Source organism: Xenopus laevis, chromosome 9_10L (assembly GCF_017654675.1).
Source record: "Xenopus laevis strain J_2021 chromosome 9_10L, Xenopus_laevis_v10.1, whole genome shotgun sequence".
NCBI classification, from domain to species: Eukaryota; Metazoa; Chordata; class Amphibia; order Anura; family Pipidae; genus Xenopus; species Xenopus laevis.
The window spans coordinates 79,596,711-79,618,203 of record NC_054387.1 but is presented as its reverse complement, the minus strand read 5'-3'; the positions used below and the strand labels follow the sequence as shown (position 1 = coordinate 79,618,203).

Sequence of the window (21,493 nt, the reverse complement as noted above, 5' to 3'; positions counted from 1 at the left end):
CCCTTTCGACAAAACAACTATATTGATGCATGAAATGGTTTTATTTCAGATTTCTTAAATAACAGTTCTTTTAGGAATATACTATCTTGTCTGCATTTGATGCTAACAGAAGATTCAAGAACAGTTTCACATTAAAAAAAAAATCATGCATCCAAAATCCTTACATGGCTTGCAGATGGCATCTAGTACGTACTCAATGTTGCTTGCTTTTTCTTTTTTTTTTCTTTTGCATAACATTTTGAAGTATTTGGCTGTATTAGTTCGAATAAACGCCTTCTCATTAATGTAGATGATTTATAGATAGACACTATTTTGTATGCATTTAAAAATCTTTATTGAAAAACTCACAATCACAAGGTCAGAAAGGGCGTTTATTCTGCTGTCTGCAAGTCAGGTAAGATTTTATTCTGAAACTTTAAAAACACTAAAACCTCTTCGGACAGCTATACATACATAGACAAGATGTCATTTCGAATTTTCGAGATTTCATTTATGTTTGTTGAAGAAGAGATTTCCACAGTTTGAAGAAAGAACATACAGCGAACGGTTCTGCTGTCAGAATCTTTAATAAAGAACAAGGCGTTGCGTTTATTCGAACAAATATGGTGAGTGAATTTTTTTTTTGATTCATAGTTTTTCTAGCATGAATATATTTCATTCTTATACTATAGAATAAAATATATAATTTATGATTTTAAATAGAAAATTTAGGAAAGGTGAGCTTTTTTTAAAATACAGATTTCATCTTTCTTAGAAATGTTCTTCATTACGGATCCTGAAAGTGAGAGTGAAAATAAAAGAAATTTACGAGGGGCTTTTTCTGACACAGAAGATTACTTGGATCATGGACTTGTGTCTTCTGCAAGATGTGCAAGCAGAACATCTTCCATAGGTTCCTGGTCTGAGTGTTTAAAGCCGTCTTTTACTCAAAAATTAACTTTTCGATCTGTTTTAGAAGGTGAACCAGCAGTTTTTCGCTGCAAGTTAGTAGCCTGTCCTATACCAAATGTTTCTTGGTTTCACAACAACAAACCAATTTATAAAGATTCTCGTCGATTGATTAAAACAGATAGTGACATGCACATTCATAATTGTAGTTTGTTAATTAAAAGTGTAGAGGATAGGGATTCTGGAAGTTATCGCATATTCGCTATCAATAGTGAAGGTTCTGCAGAATGTACTGCTTCCTTGCTTGTTGCACTGAGAGAAGAACAGAACCCCAAGTATTTAGATTTTGTTAGATATTCAGAGAAAACTCATGAAAGCATTGATTCTCTTGTTCAGAAAAGAAGGGAAAGTCGATTAAAGGTTGATCTTAAATGTGTTGGTTCTCCTTTTGATAAACGACGGGAGACTAAAATGCTCCATGGCCGATACCCTAAAAAGGGTTTAGTTAAGACAATAAGTTTTGAAAAACTCAATTCTCTTGATTCTTGTGAGAGAAGACATGCTAAGAGGCAGGATTTAGGTGATAAAGTTTTGGACAAGGAAATACAAAGAAAATTAAATCTTCTTCGGGAAATACGAAAATCAAGGAGGGGAAGTAGGACACTTTCCCAGACATCTTCTGATGCATATTCTGATGTTGACCTTGAATCTTTTCTAAGTGATGCTAGTTCTACAACATTCCCCCTGGAGAAAGCAAGGTCTACTTTGACGGAAACTTCAAATATTGGCATGCTAAGATCTCCTGAAATTGCAGACATAAAAGAAATCCATAGCTCTTGTTTCCATGAAGAAACTTTGGGAGACCATTTTCTAAATTCATCAATACCCCAAAAGAAGCCAAATGAAATTAAAATACTTATCTCAGATAACACTGATGTAGCTGGAAGAGGTGGTTTTCCTGATTACATGAAAATGCCTAAAAATGAGAAAAAAGATGGCTTATTGAACATTCAAAGAAAATCAGAGTTCAATGCAGACTGGATTGGAGGTAGAGTATTATCTCTCACTGATGAAGAATATGAGAAACACCAAGAGAGAACACTTGATCTTTCCCCAGATATTAAAGAACCTCTTAGATCAAACATACAGCTAAAGCTTACAGAAACCAGCTTAGACAGTTTAAGTGTGTGTGAAGGAAATAAACAACAGATTACAGTAACAGGCAGTGAAGCTCCTGTGAATTTTCATTTTGAAATACATACACAAGAAATGGAAGATCAAAAGACAAATGAATGTATACGTTTGGACACTGAATATGAATCAAAGGTCAGAACAAATACTTCCAAAGCAGAACAACTTGAGGGAGAAATATCTGTTAAAGAATTCAGTCCATTAAACAAATTCTTTAACTTAAATACCCAACAAAAAAATTATCATTTAGAAGGCATCTCACCATATATAAAGGAAGAAAACTTTTCTGTGGCTGATAGGGAAGTATACCGTGTTCCCCATGAAGTGTGGATGAAACAAGATGACAAAACGGAGGATGAGACCCATTTTCATATTCTGAAAGAGCCAAAAGTTGCTGAAATAGACACCTTTAACAATAGACCATTAAAAAACATAAAGACCCACACAGAAAAAGAGGATGCAAAGATGCACATTCAAAGAAAAGATCCAATTAGATCTTGTTTCACAACAGACACTCCTGATGTAAGTGTCTATTTGTCAAAACATCATGAGAAAGTTGACGAAATTAATAAGCATGAAAAAGCTTCATCTAGTGAAAAAGAAGTGACAAAAAAGATTTATAGCAAGTTTCAAATTCAGAAGGAAGAAATCAAATTTAAAGAGGTGGCAGTAGAATCAGCAAAACTAATTTCATTTGATGAACCTTCTGACTCTAGAAACTTTCAGAAACTATGTGGATCTGATATTATGGTAACATCTGAACCAAGAATGAAAGAAGAAGAGAGTATAAGTGAGTTTGACAAAGCCATGTTTTTTGATGAGGGTAAGCAAAAAGAAATCATAGAGAAGAGAAATAATGCTATGCAATTTTATATTCAAGATCAAATACAGCTTGAGGAAAAAGATTCACCCTTTGGAGCTTCATTCAATACCCTATATGATTCCCTAGAAAAAGAGGTGGAAATAGAATCGGCAAAAGTAATTTCATTTGATGAACCTACTGACACAATAAAGTTTCAGGAACTATGTGGATCTGATTTAATTGTAACATCAAAACCAAGAATAAAGGAAGTAGAGAGTAAAAGTGAGGTTGGTAAAGTCATATTTTTTGATGAGGGTATGCAAAAAGATACCATAGAGAAGGGAAATAATGCCCTGCAATTTGATATTCAAGATGAAATACAACTTGAGGAAAAAGATTCACTCTTTAGAGCCTCATTCAATACCATATATGATTCCTTAGAAAAAGAGGTGGAAATAGAATCTGCAGAAGTAATTTCATTTGATGAACCTAATGGCACAACAAACTTCCAGGAACTATGTGGATCTGATTTAATCGTAACATCTGAACCAAGAATAAAGGAAGAAGAGAGTATATGTGAGATTGACAAAGTTATGCTTTTTGATAATTGTATGCAAAAAGATATTACAGAGAAGGGAAATAATGCCATGCAATCTGATATTCAAACATTTGAAACAGGAAAAGATTCATCCATTAGACCTTCATTCGATACCATATATGATTCATTCGAAAAAGAGGTGGAATTAGAATTGCCAACATTAAAGGAAACTGAAATTTCAACTGTTACTAATTTTACAATGGAAACTGCAACCAAAACTGATAACTATATAAGTAAAAAACCTTTTACAGCATCATCTAAACCCTGTGCACCTATGTTTACATCTGACCTTGACTCACAAGAAGCAATTGAAGGTGAAAGATGCTCCTTCATTTGTAATTTTCAAGGTTATCCACAGCCAACTGTCTCCTGGTATAATAATGACATATCAATACCTCGAAATAAAGAGTATGTCATTACAACAACAGAAACAAGCTCAATGTTAATATTTACTTGTGTCCATGCTCACCATCAAGGATCCATAACATGTGTAATATTTAATCAGTATGGAACAGACACAACATTTTGTTATCTAAAAGTCAAAACAAAAGAAAATGAAAGCTGGGATGAGGCTGAAACTTTAATTAAATGTGAGGTACTTATAACTAAACAATTAACAGAAGGTGACGAGGAAGAGCTTGTATCCTTAATGGAGACTAATAAAGAAAAGCAGAGGTTTGATCATGATATAGATAGGTTTAGCTTGCAAGTCCCACAGGCCAGCTATGATATACCTTGTACATTAGAAGATCCATCCACATTTCCAGTTGAAATTAAAATAACAGCACCAACTCCTGTTCCGGATTATGAGGAAGAATTAAAAGAAAGTTTTCAGAAAGTTGAAAGTTTTACAGAACCTGCATCTATAGATAATATAGCTCAAAAGACGAAGCATAAGTTTAAATTTTCTTTTGATGTTTCTATAGAAGCACCAAAGTTAATAAGAGGAGTTGAAAAGCAAACAAAATGCAAAGAAGGGGATTGTGCTTTTTTAGAATGTGTCATATCAGGGGACCCAGACACTTTGATCTCCTGGAATTACAACAATAGTGAACTGAAGAAATCTGATAAATTCAACATACAAGAAACAAATGGAACATACAAACTTTATATCAAGGATGTCAGTATATTGGACAGTGGGCACTATAAATGTGTTGCAACAAATAAAGCTGGAACAATTGAAAGTGAGTCTGAACTAATAGTTAATGATGCAGTAGAATGTTATAAATTTCAACAAGTGGAAATTACAGAAGATATGAAACCTGATAAGAAAATAATGAAGACGGAAATAACAGAAGATGATAATGAAACTAACGAACTGGAATCTTCTATCTGTCAAAACACCAATATCGATATTGAGAAAGTGGATAATAACCAAGGCTTTCAACCTTTGAGCAATGTAATTCAAGATGATTTTAAAAAACCTATGCCTGATATGGCACAAATGAAAGCTGAAACAAACATTAATTTATTTAAAGAGGCGCAGAGTTCAGAAAAATCTATGTCTAAAGTTCAACATACTAGTGGAATACCAGCAAAACTCAAAGAACAAGAAACAGAAATCAATAATATTAAATACTGTCCAAATATGCAAGGTACTGAATCCACTGAAACAAACAAGCAATTACCAGCAATACCAAAAAGAAGACACTCTTTCATTAAAACACAATCTACAACTGGTAATGACAACAAACCATTGGAAGAGAAAGGTATAGAAACTGTTGCTGGTGAAAGAATAGAGTTGCCAGTAGCACCGAGAAGGCGGCGATCCGTGGTAAAATCTAAATCTGAAACACAGCCTGAGATCAAAGCAATGGCAGAGGGCTTTATAAAGGTTACTGACAAAGGGCAAAATCTGGAAAATAAAAATGAGGACACAAAAAAAGAACCACCCACAGTGCCAAAAAGGAGGCGATCTATAGTAAAAGCTAAATCTGGCATAGACACTGAAATTGTACAAAAGAAAGATGAAATTGATGGCTTAGTAAAAGGTTCTGGTATTGGGGTGCAACCTGGTTATGGAAGTGAACCACTGAGTACAAGGCATCTATCTGACTTTGAAGATGCAGATTCTAAGTTTAGAGCTTTAGATAAAGAGAACATATCAAAAGAAAAAGGAATACCAGTAACAGAGTATGCAGAACAGAGTATTTCCAAACTTCTTGATCAAGGTGGAAATGATCTTTTAGATGACAAGTTAAAGTTGAATGAACTGGTTAAAAAGGATGTCAAACAAGAAGGACAAGATGGCAGATCAAAAAGTGATACTCATACACAAGAGATAGCCCTAAATGTCTCTGATAATGAAAATGCTTTGGGATATCTTGAACCACCTCCTGAGGGCATTGACACAGAGCAAAGAGACCTTCTAACAGAATACCTAGTAAGTGCAGGAGAACATGAAGTTTTATTACCGCAAGAGACCAAAAGCACTTCAGAGAAACAAAAAGGACAAATAACTGAACTAGAAGTTGAAGATGTGACTTTCAGTGCCTATTATGATTTTTACAAGACTCAGTCATTAATTGACCGTTCATTGTCTCCAGAATCAGAAATGTCAATTGCTGCTTGCTCCTCTAGTGATGAAGTTTTAGATCAAGATCACTTTTATACACCTCTTCCTTCAGTTGAAATATTTCAGTCTCCTTTAAGTGGTTCATTTGTTACTCCAGCCAGTTCTCCTGAACAATATTTTACACCAGTTGAACACACATTCTATCCTAATGATGGAGATGGGCTGAAAAATTCTGAATTTGCAGTAACAAAAAGTATAGATATATCATGCCTTCCTGGATCCTCAAAAACTGAAGACAACATAAGGTCTCATAATCCTGGAGGAGAAACAAATGAAATAGGAATGCCTCCTGCATTTATTAAGCCACTTCCTAAAAGGTGTATTTATGAAAATTATACACTAAGCTTTGCTGTGGAAGTAGTTGGAGTTCCCTTACCAGACATACAATGGTACAGGAATTCATCATTGCTTGACAACTCAGACAGAATTAAAATATCAACGGAAGGTCATTGCTACATATTTGAAATTAACAATGTTCAATTAAGTGAAGGAGGAGAATATTCATGCATTGCCTCAAATACACTAGGAGTGGCAAGAACTACTACCCTGGTTGATATTTTACCTCATGATGGCAGATCAGTTGCATTACCACCACCAGTGACACACCAGCATGTTATGGAATTCGATATGGAACCACTTCATACTTCACGATCACCTTCCCCTCAAGAAATTCTTTTAGAAGTTGAGCTAGATGAAAGTGAAGTCAAAGATTTTGAGAAGCAGGTGAAGATCATAACAATACCTGAATTTTCACCTGATAATAAGAGCATGGTTATTTCTCTTGATGTTCTTCCTTTGGTATATGATGAGCAACTGTCATCCATATTCACAAGAGATAATGAAGAGGTTAAAATTAATTTTGAAGTCCCAGAGAAGCCACCATACTTTGTACAACCACCGAGGGATTTGCATGTTGCAGAAAAGTCAGATGCAGAATTTAAATGTTCAGTTATGGGACTTCCAAAACCATCTGTGACATGGTTTAGAGAATATACAAAGATTTCTCCAGATACAACAAAGTATCTTATTAAGGAGGATGGCATTAATCAGAGTCTTCTAATCCACAGTGTTAGCATGTCTGATGTTGGGTTTTATACATGCAATGCAGCAAATCATTTTGGAGATGTAACATGTAAAGCTATGCTAAATGTTACGAACTTGGATTCAATCACAGAAAAAGAGGAAGTGGCAGAATTGGCAAACATATCATTGGAAGGTGCAACAAGCATACCTTGTAATTATGATTTAGTTGTTGACAACACTGCTCAAGATGCCAATCAAACAGAAATACAACTTGAATTTGAATTTGAGGGCAATGGTAATGATGCTAACAAGGCTCTAGAACTTGTGGCCATAACCAACAATGAACGTGATGAGGGTGGAAAGAAATGTATAGATGTAAACTTTGATGTTTTTGCTAAGCCTTCTTTGGAGAAAGACATACAATTCAAATCTAAGGGCTCTGATAGTTGCTGTTTCGAATTTCAGATTACAGAGTCACCCCCAAAGTTTGAAAAAGTGCTTTCTGGTTTAGATATTCAACCAGGAGCAACAGCGTGTTTTAATTGTTTAGTTAATGGATCTCCAGTTCCAAATGTTTCCTGGTATAGGAATAACATATTACTTCTTGGTGATAGGTACATTACTGAAGAAAAAAACCCAGGGTTTCACCATCTTGAGATCAGCAATGTTATCCTTAGTGATGAGGGTCAGTACAAGTGTGTAGCATCAAATAAAGAGGGAACTGCAGAAACAAGTGCATTTTTAAAAGTGATACCAATTTCATAAATAGTTTGCTTGATTATGCTAAACCCTTCTGAGTTGATAATACCTTCAATGCCACTTTAATTTTTCTTTATGTCTATGTAGTTTGTCTTTACTCAGTCTGTTCCTAGTCAAATCATGTTTTATTTTACTTTATGCTATAAAAATAAAATGTATAGCTTAAATGCTAAATGCTAAAATTATGACATGTGTTAAATAATTCTAAATCAATAATAGAATATACCTATGTACTGTATGAACCATCTTGTTGATGTTTAATAAGATAACAGTATATTATTTATACTTAATCCATAAACACACATTTTGGGAGTCATTTATTAAAGTCCAAATGCCAAAAACTCCAAAAAATTTTGTTTTTTTTACTATAGAATCTGAATTTTTAGTGGAAAACAAACTAAATTTTTTTGGAATTTATTAAACCCAGAGGGTGTTGAAAGTCAGAATAAAAGAGTACTCCAACTCAGACCTGCCGAGTTTATATAGAAGTCAATGGGAGAAGTCCCAAAGATATCTTGATCTGCGCAGGGTTTCATGCAATAATCTGTAGATTTTGGTTGGAGTAGCTTTGGGAAAATAATTAGATATTTTGGATTTTGATAAATAATCTATATTAAATGTAATATTCAAGAATCTGAAAATTGTTTAAAACTATAATATGAAATGCTGAAGTAAAGCCTAACAATGGAGGCACAATATGGAAAAGCAAACCTAATTGTTCTTAATCAACGCATTCTAAATGACAAGGCATAGCTCCATAATATTGCCATGTGTAAGGTTTCCTTATTGCTCCCTAATTTATTAAGAACTTTTATGTTTCATAGATCAAACAAATTTAAAATCAACAGCTTGCGTTTGTAATGTTTTCTACATTTTACTTTAGAGAACTTCAAGGTTGATTTTGTTTTTTTTATGTAAGTGTATCCCTTCATAGATTTCTTTTAGATTATTGGTAGAAATGAAGGTTGCCTATTATTTACAAAATAAAATAAAAAGCAAATACAATTACTGTTATAAGTTGATTTCTTTATTATTAATGCTAAAGGCATGGTATTAATATATTTCACACACACACATGCACGCACACACAAAATATTAACTCCAGACACGCAGTCTATACAATATGTAAAAAATAAAAAAACAGGAAAAAGTAGCAAATTATAAGTTATAAGTTGATTGCTTTATTATTAATGCTAAAGGCATGGTATAAATATATTTCACACACACACAAAATATTACCTCCAGACACACAGTCTATACAATATATAAATAATAAAGAACCAGGAAAAAGTAGTAAATTGCAGGGTAATATAATAAAAGATGCAGAGTACACTTTATAACCTATAGCAACCAATCAGAAATATGTTTTTATACAGATGACCAGTACATGACACGTGATGATTGGTTGCTATGTATTACTAATTCAGGTGCAAACCTTGAACTTTTAATATAATTAGCCCATTTGCTTTCTCCCACAAAACTAATATTAACTGTTATGTATGACATTTTCTATTTTAATTTTACAAACCAACATTTCAAAAAGGAACACAGAAAAATGTTTCTCACTATACTTTTCCTTTATATAGTACACTGACAATATTCACTTAACTGAGAAATATGATATTGCAGATTTTTGTTTTGTTTTACCATTTACAAAATCTTTTCAATAAAGGTATACATTAAATTAAAATTGATTGTTTTGGGGAGATTTTGTGTGTGCTTCTTTTGAAGTTACCTTTGTTGTATTTACTTTACTATCTACTATTTTTTTGCTTAGTCATCATTAGTGATGGGCAAATCTTTCCCGTTTCGCTTTGCGGAATAATTCGCGAAGCAGCTAAAAACAATTGAGAAACAGCAAAAATTCATGAAACTTATTGAAGTCAATGGACGTCAAAATAATTTTGAAGCACAACAATTTTTGACGAGAGCGACAATTTTTATACTTGCACTTATTTTGTCCAAAAGCATTAGAGTCATTGAGCATCTGAATAATTTTCACATGCGACAATTTTTATGCGCGCGTCAATTTTTACACATGACAATTTTTTGTCTCTGCGGACTATTCGCTGCCAAATTTTCAATGCAGAAAACATTAGAGGGTGGCGAAACTCGTAAATTTGCCGCTGTGAATTTATTTGCCCATCACTAGTCATCATAAATATTGATATCCTGGTCAAAGGGATCAGACAGCTACCTGAATATTTTACCATTCCAGCCTGTAAAAAATATTTGATGTAAATCAACAATATAACACAATCGGTCGACCAGCATATTTTCAAAAAAAACTTGTGAATTTGACATATGGGGGGAAATTCACTAAAGGGCGAAGTGACTAACATTAATGAAAATTCGCCAGCGTGACGTCATTTTGGCACTTTGCCGATTTACTGACGGGCGAATGGCTGTAACTAATCAAATTCACTAAGATGCAGATCAAATTCACTAAGATGCAGATCGTTCGAATCCCACTAACCGCACAATAATTTGGAAGGATTGGTCGCTAAAATCGGTCGTTCGGCAAGAGAAATCTTTGCGTCTATGGGCACCTATAGCGTGAGGCTGAATATCCATTTCATCACCGATGCTTTGATGGTTCCAGTAAACAGAGACGTAACTAGAGGGGGGCGGGCCCTGGCGCGGGACGTGCAACCGGGCCCGCCCCCTTCGTACTGCCGGAAACGGCCGCAGAACAGAGTGGCACGTGAGCTGCCGGGGGGCCCTGAGAGGTGCGGGCCCTGGCCCAATCGCACCCCCTGCTCCCCTGGTAGTTACACCACTGCCAGTAAACCCTTCTAGGGAACTCTGGCCACTAGTCCTACTTTCTTTTTTGCACTGTATCTTTCCAAGAATATTACAGTGCTTCATGGTACTACTTTTGGTTTTCCATATATGTGAAAATTAGCAGTATGGAACATCATCATTAAGCTTTTTTTTTTAATTTAGGGCTCATCACTTTACTGGCTCTCAAGGAAACTTGAAGCAGAAAGAAAAAGAATTAGACACTCTCCTTTATTTCATGGCTATACTTAAAAATTAAAAAATAAATAATGTCATGAACACCGCAGTTTATATGAATGATACACTTTATGGGGCATATTTATAAAGGGTTTGAATTGAAAATTAGAATTAGAATTTTAGAATTTTTTTTATGGTCAAAACTGTCTATTTGACTAGGGAATTACGCAAATTTGATTTGAGTTTTTTAAAAAATTCTAATAACATTTTTGGGATTTATCATAGTCTGGCCCTTTACAAATTTGAATTTAATTATTCCCACCTAAAACCTGCCGAATTACTGTTTAAGTCAATGGGACTAATTTGATCTGAGTTTTGAAAATTCAATTTTATTAATAATTTTACCCATTTGAATTTAACAGAGTTTAAAGAAACTCACATAAATTCAAAATTCAACCTTTGCTTAATGTGCCTCTATATGTGAAAAAAAAATACATTAGCTTTCCTTTAAAATAATGGTGACATTTTTCAAGTAATTTTAACATATTACTGTGACCTCTGACCTGGGGTTTGACAAATTAATTTGTTTTGTTCTTTTTCATTTTAGGCTTATGGATAAAAAATCTTATTCTAAAAGAGAAATACACTTGTGTGTGTATCATATATTTATTTCTCACTAAACAGATTGCAATGGATGGGGCATATATTTAGGGGGTTATTTAATAAACCTCAAATTTTTCTGAAAAAAATATTTATTATACACTAATGCTGCAAAAAGCCCAAATCTGAAAATCAACCATCTCCGACCTGTTGAGGTCATGAATAAGTCAATGAGAGATGTCCTAATCCCAGTTTGATGATATCGTGGTTTGCACTGGGTTTAGCCCGATAATCTACAAAATTCTGGATTTTCTGAAAAAAACCCTCAAAAATCTGGCATTTGGGAGAAAAGTCAAAAACAATCATGCAATTTCGGTTTTTGCTTTATTTTATCAAGTTTTTTCCCAATCTGATTTAATAAAGTTACTTTAATGATAGATAAGGCAAAATCGTACATGGGGACTTTTTGTATTGAAACAATGCAATAAAATCTAATTTTAGTAAATAACCCCCTTAATCTTTATATATTAATGACAGTAACTAGATTGTTAACCCAACATTTTAGAGAAACATTTGCAAAAACAATAGTGTTTTATTTTTTGAATTTTTTTATTCCAATGCAATTGAGCCCACCAACAAGGATTCTTCCAGATTTCCATGGACCTGTTCCCAATAGGTTCCTTTGAAACAGAACTTTTGCTTAATCATATTCTGCACCTTGTGGTGTCCCAAACATTTCTTGGTGACATAATGGTTAGTAATTAGTAACAGTCAGATACATCTGTATTTTTCAATACCAAATATTTTATTTGGAATATTTTTATTTTAATGATGGTTATTTTATATTTTTGCAAAATATACCAGAATATGAAATGTCTTAACACAATGTTGTTAATTGTTTTCTACACAGACATTTCTAGCCCTTTTGTTCTATCTACTGAGGAGGTGACAACAGAATCCTACCGAAGCAATCTGCTATTAGCAAACCAAACAAAATCACTTGAATCTATGCCTGAATCAGCAATTTATTCTAACAAATTAGAAATTAAAATGGATGCAACCAAGCCAGATTTTGTAAAGCAACTTGAACATGTACAGACTAGAACTGGGGATTTAGCAAGGCTTTCAGTTATTGTTAGTGGCACTCCTAAGCCAAAAATTAAGTGGCTGCATAATGGATGTATGTTAAATACTAGTAAAACTTACAAATTGGTATATGATAATAATGAGTTCAGCTGCATAATACCAAATGTACAATTAGATGATGAGGGGGAATATACTTGCATTGCAATAAATGAACATGGTGAGGCCATGTGCAGCTCATATCTCACAGTTGAACCTAAGCAATTTATAGAAATCATCCAAACTAATATTGAGAAATCAGAGATGCTTAGCATCTCCACAGATGGCAGTTCTCTTAGTGCACCATCATTTGTGCATCCGTTAGAACCAGTTAGATGTGCCCCAAGTCATTCTGCTGTGTTTAAATATATTATAACTGGAAATCCAAAACCAAAAATTCAGTGGCTTAAAGGAAAAAATCCCATATTTCCTAGTAAACATTATTCATTTTCACTAAACGAGAATGGGGAAGGAACCTTTATAATACACAATTCTCAGCTGGAAGATTGTGGTTCTTATACATGTACAGCAATAAACAGCATTGGAGAAGTATCCTGCACTGAAGAATTGATAGTAAACCATGATGTTAGTCAGAAAAAGCAAACAAAAGTAACAAAATCATATAAGAAATCATCTGTTCAAGAGACAACTGAAACACGGCTGTATGCAGTGAAGCTACCAGGCGAGGCATGGGCTGAGCTGCAAGAAGGTCACAAAATGCTGTACACTGTTGGAATAGAAGAAAAACATTCTGAACAAGGCGCAGTTGACTTGACACAAGAGGATGTTTTAACTCAAGATACAATTAATATAAAATCTGAAACAAAAGAACTAATTACTTTAAATGCATCTTCTGTCCTAGAACACAAAAACATCAATGAGCAGCATGTCACAGATATGCAAACTCCAAAAATAGAAGGTTTCCTTCCTACTCAGATTCAAGTCCCACAGGAAGCTATTGTTGATGAAAACACAAAAGTGCATAAGGAAATAGAACTGAAAGGGGGTCCACCAAGTTCTTTACAGTTACATCTATCAAGAGAGGAAAAAAACACACATATGCTACTTCTCACAGATGAAAAAAAACTTTTTATGTGCAGTGAGACTGCTCCTCTTATAGCCCTAGAGCCTGAAACTGCTGTATCTGATCTTGCAATGAGGCATATCTTACATACTCACAATGTTGATACTGTTAAAGAACTTACAAAGGAACTTCTGTTTGAACAGGAAAACCCAGACATTGAAGAGATAAAAATGCCCTATGTTTCTACAGGAGCTAAGAAAGATTTGGTTGAACCTTTATCTATTTCTATAACAGATTCCAAGCAAGTGTTCCTAAAAGAAAGCTTAATTGAATTAAAGCAAATAAAAGAAGAAAATCCAATAATTATAACAGATAAAATTACAGAGAACAGTGCCGTTTTAGAAGACAGACTTCAAATAGCATGTGAAAATACATTACCAATACCTGATAAAATAAGCCTACAGGTTGGAGAAATTGATAATGAGCAAAGACTGCCTCTACATTTGCAGATTGTAGACCAGTTAAAATTGCTACCATGCGAAGAGCCTTTTTGTTTAAAAAAAACTTTACAAGAAGAGGTGGACATTTCAAAAAATCTGATATTTCTACATTCTTTGTTGTCTGATGAACAAACCCCCATTTTATGTGAGAACACAAGTCATGTAGAGATAACCAAAGAGGAAATAAATCTGGCCATTTCTACAGAACAACCATCAATATTACATCTTCAGACTAGAACTGCAGAATTGATATTACCCAAAGAAGAAAATCTGGTTTTTAAGCAACCAAAGTCAGATCTTGCTCTTAATAAAACAGAAAAAATGTACACTCGTTGCTTGACCACTAATGAAAGAAAAATAATTACAGCAGAAAATTTAGCAATACTGCAAACATCACCAAAAGGTATTGAACCAATATTTATAAAGGAACATGACAAACATAAATGCATTAACACTATAGAGGATTTATTTGCATTGCCAAAAGAAAGCATTGTTGCAGCACAAACGGAACAAAGAGCTTCTCTTCAAAAAGAAGACTGCCATTCTGTTATGCAACTGTGTTCCACAACTGAAAGAAGGGTGATCTCTGAGGGCCATGATTACGCTGTTCAAGATGCTAAAATATGGGTTTGTGAAGCAACAAATGAATCCACGATTCCTTTAGAAGCAAACTATGTAAAAAACCCTGGTTTGCCAATTGAAAATGTTATTCTTTTAGAAGCAACCCAGCAGGATTATGCTTCACGGATTCAAGAAGGACAGTCTATTAGACTTCCTTTAGTCCTAGAAGAAAAACAAGTAATGCAAGAGGAGCATTCATGTTGCATGCAAAGATCAGGGGAAGAGTTTCTAAAACTTGAAAAACAAGCAAAGTCAACATTATGTGTGCCTGAAGTGTTAAAACAAGAACCTTTAGGCAAGGAAGTAATGATTGAGTCAGAAGGTTCAAAACCATTCAATTTAGAAATCAGGAGACATATGAGAAATGCTTTACGATCAGCTTTGACAAATGAGCCGTGTATTTTTCCTCCCCAATTTCTATACAACGTTGAAAGTATAGATGTTAAAACTGTTAAATTCAGCAAAGAAAATAAATTTACAGTGTGTACTTACCTAATCACTACAAGTAGCTCAGCAGTTGAAGAAATTACAATGTCACTTCCTGGAGTTTATCCTCAGAGTGCTGACCTTAAAAATGAACTAAAGGCTGCATTACAAGCCATTATTTTTGAACAAAAATTTGTTTTGGAAGATGGCAAATCACAGAGTATTCCAAGACCAGAAAACTTTCCTGCTACCAGTGTAACTGCTAAACTGTTGAATGCAGCCACAGTGTCAGATACATTATTTCTTCAAGACTCAGTTAAGACTTTTTGTGACCAAACAGATTTCCACCAGGTGGAGGCAACTGTTGAGTTTGCTGCATTTGAGCATACTCTCCCAAAAGAAAAGCAGAATGCTGTTATGCAGAACATGGTAGTAAAGGATGTAGGTGCCTCTGCCAGCACTGATGAAGTTAGTTTCTCAGCTATTCCTATTCATAAAGCAATAGAAGTCATTAGGAAAAAAGAGAAATGGGAAGAATTTTATGAGGATGATTCATTAAAAATATGTAAGCCACTAATACAGAAAGACCTTGTAGATAAAGCAGCAGAGGAAGGGGCTAGCATCACCTTTCAAACAACAATAATCAATGCTAGCATTATAAATTGGTATTTCCAGGGTTCTCCGCTGTCTCCAGGCATAGAATTCATGTGCTTAAAAGATAATGATACATATACACTAGAAATCAGCAAAGTGCATATGAACGTGCACCAAGGAGAGTATACGTGTGAGGCTATCAATGACGTGGGGAAAACCGCAACATCTGCAAAACTCACAGTAGTTGAAAGAGGTTGGATTATGGGGATCATAATATAAAATATTAATGACAATCTACTAATATAAAAACACCACTCTGCTCACTCCAAACTATAAAATTTTGTTTGTGATCACTTAGTTATTTTTTTAATTAATCCAAATGTGGCTATTTATTACACTTTCATATACTCACATGTCAAATATCTAATAGTAAATTATGTTTTACAGTTACATATGTTAACCATCCAGTTCTTAAACCTATAGGCAGGTTTATGTGTGACCGTCAGCGAGTGAATGATCCAATTAAAGTAATCACTAACTCACTTTTCAAGTGTTATTTACTAATCAGCACTACCGTCAGCACTCCGCGCATGGTCACATTCTGTAAAATAGGTATTTCTAGTGATTGGTTTGCAGTGTTTCTGTAATTAATATATTTGCTTCTAAGTCTTACAAGTACATTTATTTATGTGTGAGTTTTATTAAATTACTATGGGGTGCAAGAGGAAAATAATTATTTCCTATTACAGTGGTGAAGTAAGGAGCAGATTATTTTTAACTAAATTCTGTATGGAACTTAATTGAGCTCTTTCAAACATATTAGGCCTCACCCATTTTACAGCAAAGTAGAGTTTAAAAAAAAAAAATCAAGTTAAATACAGTCAAACATGAATTTGTGTGCTTACTGAAGGCCAGTTGTTTTTTAATATTGCAAACAAAAAAAAATTATTTCAATTTGATGCTCCTTGATTCACCTTTTATTATGAGTATCAAACGCCCACAAAGCATTTCATACTCAAAATAAGAAGCTGTTTGCACCTTTTGTAGAAATACTGACCTATACATATGTTCACTATTATGTACCGTGCAACAGTAATCCACTTGACACCTATATCCACCAAAAACTAATAACAAAAATCATGAGGAATGTCACATTTTATAGCTGGAGCACAGTTATTCGAAAATGTATTTCTTCTATGCATGTGGGATAATAACATTTGCAGTAAACAAATACCAATTTTAACGCTTCATTGAAATAATTACTTGTAAGTAGAGCAGCCTAATATATGTTATATTTTTTTCCTTCAAATGTATTTGAATAATCAACACTCTCCGCGCATGGTCACGTCATTCCAACACTGTTATTCTATTCATGTCATAGGCTGAGCACTGCTAACCTTTTTCCTTTCATTTTGACAGCCATGTATTACTTTTCCTGGAATGTTCACAAAATCCACATTTCTAATTTCAGATCACTGTTCACTTCCTATTTACCTCTCCTATTTGGCAAAGTAATTTATACTGTGTTTATTTTTTTCCTATTCCTAACAGCTCCTGTACTGAAAAAGAAGATTGAATCCTTGGAGGTTGCTGTTGGCCATTCTGCCGTGTTCACCTGTGAAACAGAACCTGCACAGAATTTGAGATTCCAATGGTTCAAGTCTGGTCGAGAAATTTATGAAAGTGACAAGTACTCTGTAAAGTCTTTCAACTATGTGTCTACACTTGAAGTTCTGAAAGCCCAGGTCGTTGACTGTGGAGACTACAGCTGCAAAGCATCAAACCAATTTGGTAGTATAAGCAGCAGCGCCACATTGACTGTAACTGGTGAGTAAACATCTGCATGTGTGGGTATTCAAGGATACATTATATCTGGCTTTGATATATTTACCAGACACATACTTCAAAATACTGACATTAACAATCATTTGCTAGTGCAATGGCAATTGCCATATTGCTGTATTTTTACCAAGACAAGAAAAAAGAACTGCATTTCCACATGAAATTTGAACCCATGCACAAGCAGCATGATTCCCTTTTACTATAATATGAAACAAAAGCTCACCTGTGGCAATACTTTGTGTTTTGTCACTGTGTATGTATGCTACTGAGTAAAAAACAAATAAATACCCAAAAGTTAACATGATTGTTTCAATTAGCACATTGCAACAAAAATGTTTGGGCTATTCTGCAAATATTCTTTCTTTTTATTTGCACCTTACACTTCTTATCAAGTAAGTAAAATGTACATTTGTGTGAGCTGTGGGGAAGGGTGATCTTTAAAGATGCAGGGAGCATTCTTCCAACTCTTTCTGTCAAAACTCGACTGAATACTTATAAAAACATTTTAGTAATAAGCATCATTTAGCCCATTTGAGTAAGTCATTTTTATTTTCCCAAAAAAACATGGGAATTCTTTTTTTGGCTAATGTGTGGGGTTCATTACAGTAGTACCATGTACATTTTAAACATTGCAAATTATTACACCTATTACCCTAAAATATTCATTGTAACATTCTTGAACACTATGGCTCTCTCAGCTGACCGTTATTGAAACATATTGATCAAAAGAGAATCTGTTTTTAAAGACTGCTTACATGAAGATCTTGATACAGGCACATAAAAAATGCTTCTTTATATTTGAACTTTTAGACCTTCTTGCTTATAAGGTCTTCATGGACCATTGGAGATGGCAAATATTGCCAAGCTTTTATTGAGACCGTAAAATTGTAGCAATTTTGCACATGCTTCTTGCTTTATTCTTTTATTTATATATTTGCTACGTCTATATGCTATCAAACAGAAAAAACTGAATACTGTGTTTTTTCTTACAGAAGCCTTACCTCCATATTTTGTAACCAGACCAGAGTCTGTTACTTCTTTTGTGAGTAAGAAAGCTAAATTCCAGGCTACTGTGTCTGGCACCCCAGTAATAGATGCAATATGGCAAAAAGATGGATTTGCCATTTCTTCTTCTGAAAACCGCCACATTACAGCAGCAAACAACAAGCATGTTCTAGAGCTGTTAAATCTTAGCATTACAGATAAGGGTATATATTCTTGCAAGGCTTCTAACAAGTTTGGAACTGACACATGCCAAGCTGAACTCATAGTTATTGACAAACCTCACTTCATCAAAGAGTTAGAACCCATACGTTCAGCTGTCAACAAGACGATTCGAATTGAATGCCAAGTAGATGAAGACAGAAAAGTGACTGTTGTCTGGACAAAGGATGGTCACAAACTTCTTCCTGGGAAGGACTATAGGATATATTTTGAAGATAAAGTAGCATCACTTGAAATTCCTGTGGCTAAGATAAAGGATTCTGGCACTTATACGTGTACTGCTACCAATGATGCTGGGAGCAGTTCGACTTTTTCATCAGTTACTGTAAGAGGTAAGGGGCACTGATCATAACTGCATAGAATAGGCATTACTAGAACATTATGACATGGTAACTAGCTATGTTTATGAGCAGGTCAGGTCACGTTTTAAAAAGCATAGAGATGTTAAACCTTTAGATACATAGCAAAGTAGTTTTTAGATCTTAGTTTTTCATTTTTTTCTATAAGGTTTTTTCATGTCATGTCTTTATTTTATATGTGGTTTGTCACTGTGTCCTGTTCTTGTTGAAACAGTTGCTTCTAATACATATATATTATTTAGAAATGCAGAGAGGTGTTATAATGCTGTTTGTAGAGAATCAACAAGACTACCTGAGCTAGTATACTATCCCAAAAGAAGCGTCTGTGTAGAAAATGTCTGATTTCTGGTATATGATAATATACAAATTCCACATATGACATTACAAGCTATTCATTGTCTCTTGTACACTGTTGTCTTTTGACTTGTCCTGATACAAGCATCTTTTTCTCTTGTTTTGGTATCTCCTCTTTCTTTCAAAACCTTTCTTTAGAACCACCGTCTTTTGTGAAGAAAGTAGAACCTACTTATTTGTTAAAACAGGGCGAATCTGCCCATCTTCTGTGCAAAGTTAAAGGTTCACCTGAGATTCACGTCACTTGGTACAAGAATAACACAGCTCTTTCCCAAAGTAACATTTTAACAATGTCATTCATCAACTCAGAAGCTGTACTAGATATTACAAATATGAGGGTTGAGGATAGTGGGAGTTACACTTGTGAAGCCCTAAATGACGCTGGGTGTGAAAGCTGTACTTCTGAAATTATTGTCAAAGGTTTGTTTTATTACATATATATTACCTGGGTGCATTTTGACATAAAAGTAAGTGTTTAACCATTATTATTTATTGACTTGATGCTTTTGTAGAACCCCCTTCTTTCATCAAAAAACTTGAACTGGCAGAGGTAGTTAAAGGATCAACTACCACACTACAGTGCGAGGTTTCTGGTACTGGACCATTTGACGTTAGCTGGTTTAAGGACAAGAAGCAGATACGAAGTAGTAAAAAATACAGGCTGATATTACAGAGGTCTCTTGTTTTTCTGGAGATTTCTTCATTTAATAGTGCAGATGTTGGAAATTATGAATGTATTGTAGCCAATGAAGTTGGCAAGTGCATCTGCAGCGCACCTTACAAACTCAAAGGTTAGTACTGCGACCTTTGCTTTCCAGGCTCTTTCTTCTACTAACATAGTTGCTCTTTTGACATAATGTGATTTACTAATATCTTTTTTCAACTGCTAAAAAAACAAAAATATGTAAACCAAGGGAAAATACTACTGTATGTTGAAGAAGTGGGGAACTAGTCCCTACAGGTTAAATCTACAGCAGATTTGACTTTCTTTGACCTTTCTTTAAATTTTTTACATCATTTGTTTTGATGATGTCAATCTCTTTGTGTACATAGCAGTGTTGACTTACCTTAAAAAAGCATATGCTATGGTTTGCTCCTTTATCTTCTTGAATCTTTGGCAGTGAATTCAACAACAGTAGCATTTTCAGAAGCAGAGGAGTCCAGTGACCATCTTTTTTTTTCAAATTAGAACCACCATCTTTTGTGAAGAAGACTGAAAACATCACCTCTATTGTTGGCAGCAATGTTTCCATGCAAGCTGTTGTTAAAGGTTCTGAGGTCATCTCGGTTTCTTGGATGAAGGGAAAAGATGTTGTACGAGAAGATGATAAAATCAAACTTACATATGATAATAATGTTGCAACTTTATATATTAGCAATATTCAGCTCAGCAGTGCTGGAAAATACACCTGTATAGCTGAAAATGATGCAGGAAGCCAGAACTGTTTTGGAGAGTTGATAGTAAGAGGTTAGTTAGCCATGCAATTCCACCCTGGTAAAGTTAATTTCATCCATAATGCCCTCCCTAATAATCTTGTCTAATTCTTATTATAGAACCTGCAAAAATAATTGAAATATCTGAACTGACCCAAGTGACTGCAGGGGATCCAGCTACTTTGGAATGTACTGTTGCAGGCACTCCAGAACTTAAAGTAAAATGGCTAAGTCAAGGAAAGGAAATAGTTTCCGGGAAAAAGTACAGAATCAGCTTTAAAAATAATATAGCTTCTTTGAAGTTTTACTCTACTGATATTCAGGATAGCGGTGAATATTCATTTGAGGTGTCCAATGACGTGGGAAGTAGCAGCTGCAAAACTACACTTACTGTTTTAGGTTAGTACAATGTTTGCCAATCAAAATAATAACATTCTCTTCTTAAAGGGCATCTAAATGTACAATTTGATCCAATATGAAAAGGCATTTTGTCCCATCCACAAGAGTATAGCTAGATATTCATGATACATGAAAAACCTTGTGGGCCATGCACCCCTTCTTACAGTTCCGGAAAATTAGTTAATCCCACTACATCTACC

At 34.4% G+C, this 21,493-nt stretch overlaps 2 protein-coding genes across 4 annotated transcripts in view; both read left to right on the top strand.

The window, feature by feature from the left end:
- LOC108701391 (titin) overlaps window positions 1–21,493 on the top strand; it is a 234,891-nt gene that overhangs the window by 41,926 nt on the left and 171,472 nt on the right. For 2 of the 3 annotated variants that reach the window (XM_041576221.1, XM_041576220.1), the window contains 6 exons: window positions 17,233–17,508; window positions 18,516–19,079; window positions 19,599–19,880; window positions 19,973–20,251; window positions 20,650–20,928; window positions 21,015–21,293. In XM_041576221.1, the coding sequence (XP_041432155.1) occupies window positions 17,233–17,508; window positions 18,516–19,079; window positions 19,599–19,880; window positions 19,973–20,251; window positions 20,650–20,928; window positions 21,015–21,293 (1,959 nt within the window). Of the gene's footprint in view, window positions 1–12,304; window positions 15,935–17,232; window positions 17,509–18,515; window positions 19,080–19,598; window positions 19,881–19,972; window positions 20,252–20,649; window positions 20,929–21,014; window positions 21,294–21,493 lie in introns of all 3 variants that reach the window. The other variant, XM_041576219.1, reaches the window with a different exon arrangement.
- Window positions 506–8,841, top strand: LOC108701392 (muscle M-line assembly protein unc-89-like). The gene is made up of 2 exons (XM_018236002.2): window positions 506–605; window positions 755–8,841. The coding sequence occupies exon 2, from the start codon at window positions 757–759 to the stop codon at window positions 7,840–7,842; it is 7,086 nt and encodes a 2,361-aa protein (XP_018091491.1). The 5' UTR covers window positions 506–605; window positions 755–756; the 3' UTR covers window positions 7,843–8,841.